This window comes from Mesitornis unicolor, unplaced genomic scaffold (genome assembly GCF_000695765.1).
Source record: "Mesitornis unicolor isolate BGI_N332 unplaced genomic scaffold, ASM69576v1 scaffold25002, whole genome shotgun sequence".
Taxonomy (NCBI): Eukaryota; Metazoa; Chordata; class Aves; order Mesitornithiformes; family Mesitornithidae; genus Mesitornis; species Mesitornis unicolor.
The window spans coordinates 62,645-67,203 of NW_010170182.1; the positions used below are offsets into that span (position 1 = coordinate 62,645).

At 38.8% G+C, this 4,559-nt stretch overlaps 1 protein-coding gene across 1 annotated transcript; it reads right to left on the bottom strand.

Moving 5' to 3' along the window:
- Nucleotides 1-2,110: 2,110 nt before the first annotated feature.
- DAP (death-associated protein) lies at nt 2,111-4,320 on the bottom strand (the record flags this gene model as incomplete). Its single annotated transcript, XM_010179614.1, has 2 exons — nt 2,111-2,230; nt 4,278-4,320. Coding segments are annotated over 2 exons (163 nt in total), but the record flags the coding sequence as incomplete, so codon positions are not given.
- Between the last annotated feature and the right edge of the window lie 239 nt (nt 4,321-4,559).

A 4,559-nucleotide genomic window follows, 5' to 3' on the forward strand; every position in this document is an offset into this window, starting at 1 on the left:
TACATTCAGTCCTCCACTGCAGTCAATGGAGGGGTGAGTGATCCAGCTCCTCCTGAAAGACCCTTAAATTTGATCAAAGATGCCATAGCTAAACTCTACTGACTGTCTTGACTACAGCTGGAGTCTAGACACTAGTTCGGATGCAGGCACCAGACCACTATCCATCTCACGCTGAAGCCAGCAGCTACCAGTACCAAGCGATGATCTGCTTCATCGCTGATGCAGCACAGTGACAGCTACTGACTGCACCATCAACAAGATGCCTCCGCTTTCTGTCCTGAGCCTGCAAACATTCCTGCCAGCAAATTACCTCCTGCAGATATCCATGAGGCTCAATAACGTTACCCTTACGAGTGAGTTACTCGTGTATGAATCACCTGGACACTCATGGGTGGCTATGAACAAGGCCTCAGACGTACCGACATTAGACACAGAGAGCATATTTTACAAATTATGCATATTCTAAACCAGAATAATTCTTATAAACAATGCTCATTCCTTAAGGCAAGTACGGTTATCCAATTAAACTGAAAATAAGGACTGCATGTACAGATTGTACATCCTTCCTTGGGTGTAGAATAAATATATCCATGCATATCCTTTGCAAAACATCATTTCCATTTCAAGCCTATGAAGAAATGGAAATGGCAGGTCCCTCTCAACCACATGAAGTGAGTTATTCCACTTCTGAAATGGGCCATATTTCACACGATTTTGCTGTTGTTGTTTTGAATCAGCTACACAAGGAATAATTATTTTGTCTGCAGAAATTTTTAAAAATAGTGTTTTTAAAACTCTCCTCACTTGTTTTCTACACTATGTAATTTTAAACATAAATGAACTAGTAAAGCCTCAAGTGATCACAGGCTTTCACTGATTTGCCAGGTGAATGCTTGGAGCACTAGCTCCGGGACTCACTTTTTTGAACATTATTAGAAGGTTTATAAACCTAGAAGAAACTAAAAGGCTGTACTGAATTTATAGTCAGTTAAAAACAGAAGTTTAAAATGCAGGTGGAATGTTTAAAATAAATTTTTCCCTGAGTTTTACAGGGATGAGTGGCAGAAGGAAAACAATTGAGCTAAGTGATTTTGACCTGTCCAATCAAAAGATTTAATTATGTGGCCAAAACTAATCCGACTGCTCTATTTGAAAACTAACGTTTTTATTCCCTCATATCACTACTGTTCTTATTCACAAGAAGACTAGGAAAAAATATGATGTGCAACAGAGGTTAGGTCATAAAGTTAAATGCATTTACTAATGGTATCTCTTAATTTCAAACAGTGATCTCAAACTGTAAGTTAAAAAAAGAAAAGAGCTTTTTTGCCAGTTCAATTCTGGAGGGTCCTGAGCTCCTTCAGCTTGCTACTGGAATTGAGAAATCAACACCTCATAAAAATACAGCCCCTAGTGAGACCCATGAGATCAGAAATCAGATGCCTACAACAGCAGTGTTCTTATGACTCTGATTTCCCTCCCCTCCCCATACCCACAGACCTTCAAAGGGAAGAACCTCAGCAAGACTGAGTAAAGGAGTGTAAAGATTGAGCTGGATTTCTGCCCATTTGAGTGTTTTGGGGCACTTTTATCAACTCACCAATTGAAAACAGCACAGCTACTAGGGTGTATCACTGTAGGATACTGAAGACTGCAAGGGCTCTACATAATTCAGACAACCACTGATTTCCATCTCAACACACACAGACTCCCTCCAGACAGTAAAGGTACCAGTACAAAAGGGCTATTCTTCCTTACTGGCTTAGCATTAAAACTACATCAACTATCTGCTCTTACTACGCCACAACTAAAAGTACAAGTTCTAAGCTCGTTAATCATATTATTCATACTAAAGTTTTATCTTGGCAAGAAGAAAATCTTACAAAAAACCCACTCTTGATCAGCAAATACTTAATAACAGAGAATTTTCCATGGGGGATAACAACTGAACAATGTCTTCATTCTTATTAACCCTTGGGAATTAAAAGAAATAGCATATTATTTTAGAGGTCAATTTTACTGATTTGACAGTGCGAATCCTAGAGCGTTTTCATCTTCTCTTGAAAATCTATTTATTGATGGCATTTTGGCTGAGATCTTGACGGAGAGCTCACTTGCGAGGCTGGTGGATGTGCTGTTTGACATGCTGCGGGTGAGGAAGCTTTTCCACAGAAGGATGTGGTTTCTGATGAGCCACCTGAGCTGCAGCCGGAGGGAAGTCCTTATCGCCCTGTTTGAAGAACACACCAGGATAAATGTAAGACATCTTAAAAGCGTACTTTCCAGTTCAAGTGCATATAGGTTTTCAAAAATGTGAAGAGATGGAAAACAGTGTTGCATGTTACTCTGAAGTCCCCCTGTACACATCTTATCTTGCCATTCCTTTAGCCAACTTGGAAATTTCACTTAGGCAAGTTTCACTTCTTCCAAGTACACACAACATCCAAGAGTGCAGTATCTTAAAGTGACCCAAGGGGTAAAACCCCCCCCACATTCCTATCTCCAGTGCTTTTTAGCTGTATGGTCAGTTCTACTTGACCTATTTGGTTTTCACAGAGCAAGCAGGAAGATGAGACTATTTTACAAATAAAGGTGAGGCAGTGTGAAAAACTTCCTGCACAAGAAAACCTACTGTAGGAATGCTGGTTCTGTAGAAAGAAAGGCAGGATCTAAAACTACTTCTGACTCAAATTTTAGGAGTGGCTGGCTCTTGAGTTTAACCTGCTCTTTTAATTGGGTCTGCTAGTGTTAGTTCTCACACGCTCCTCTTGGGCAGGCTCAGTTCAGGTGTAACCCTTACACCACCTATTTACAATGGTCATTTCTGGGGTCAGTGTCTTGAGGTTTTCAAAAAGTAATGGGAAACAATTACTACCAGTGCTTAGTAACAGGGGTTACTAATAGCGCCACAACTTTATTCTTTAGAAACTGGGACAAATGTAGTTGCCTTGCCCTCAAACCTGTTAACTGTTCTGTTAATTATGTGCCATGCACAAACCTGATGAGGAGCCTTCTGTATGATAAAGACATTAAACAGAACAGATCACAGTATATAAACCTCCACTTGGCACTGATAAAACCTATTGTATACCAGGAAACTTGAAAATATAATAGAAAAATTACTCTAGGTTTAAAAAAACATTGCTAGGTTTTAATTATTACATAGAGAAGAAATTTTGATAAATGTTTAGGAGCTACAAAGTCTGAGAAAATGATAGAACAATTTTTATTTTCATAAGTTATTAAATAAAGCTGTAGCTGACAGCTTACAGAGGATAAATACAGCACCCTATCAAGTAACTAGTAAGTTAAAGAGCAGTTGAGTTACAAAATTAAGAAAACACTTTCTTTCCATTTTGAATCTTTTGTATGCCTACTAAACTGGGGCCCTGCCCTGTGTGTGTGTTTTATGTCTGAGATTTCTTAAGACACTCATAAAGAAATTTCAATTGTTAAAGTGCTATCAAAATTATTAAACATTAATGCAATAATTAGAAGTCATTAGGCATCTAAATGCCTTAACAGATGTCCACCTTGGTGCAGACGGGGGTCCAGGAAATACAGCAGTACCTGTCTACTACCCCTATGGGCTGGGGAAAATTGCATCACTTCGCTCTTTCCACCTACGTGATCTGACACAACCACAGCATCTTACAGGTGAATGACCCCACTACACACCCCAGTGATGCAAGGCCATCGTGATAAAGGTACCCATCACGTAAAGGCATAATAAAAACCTTGTCACAACACAGGAGACACAAATTACTGATCATCTATTAATGGCTAGTTGATACTAATGATTTGGCTTACAGATTTCCAGGTTCTGCCCACTGTTAAAATCCAGAGAATAACGCCTTGAATCCCAAGTACCTCAAGGCACATATGGTAGATGAAACACGTATCTTCAAACAGGTGTCTTTACAGGCAGGAGTGTTGCTCCTCGTCACAGATCAAGCTATAGCAGCAGACTTACATGCAACAACTTTCAAAGAAAATGAATGCAGTAATATCTACTTAGATGTGGAAAGAAGATCCAATAAACTTAAAGTGCTAAAATTCAAAGCAAAACGGCGGAAGTAATTTCAATAAATAATTTCAATTTCACATAAAACCAAAAAGAACGCTCAAAGGGACTTACACAGATACACAACACATAAAGCCTCTTCTCATAAAAAGGAAGGAGAATGAAAAAGATTAATTTTGCTCTGATCAGTGATAATTCTGAAAAGCCTACAATTATTTTTCTATGACTGAAAGACATTTAATGGTAATCTTACCCTAGCAATGACACCAGAGATGAACACCGTTGGTTTAGGCGGGCTGAAAAAAATAAGAGGGATTATTAGTACAAATTATTTAGAAGGTAAAAATGGAAAGTACATCACACATACAATGAAAAAAGGGGGGGGGTGTGTGTGAAGTGGCATTTTCAGCAATTAATGAATGTTTCAAATAGACAAGACAAATTTCCTCTTCAAATGACTACTGCCTTACAACTGCTTACTGTAGCCACGAAGAGACCTGTAGGTTTCGGCTGTTATTACTTCACATTAAATGTG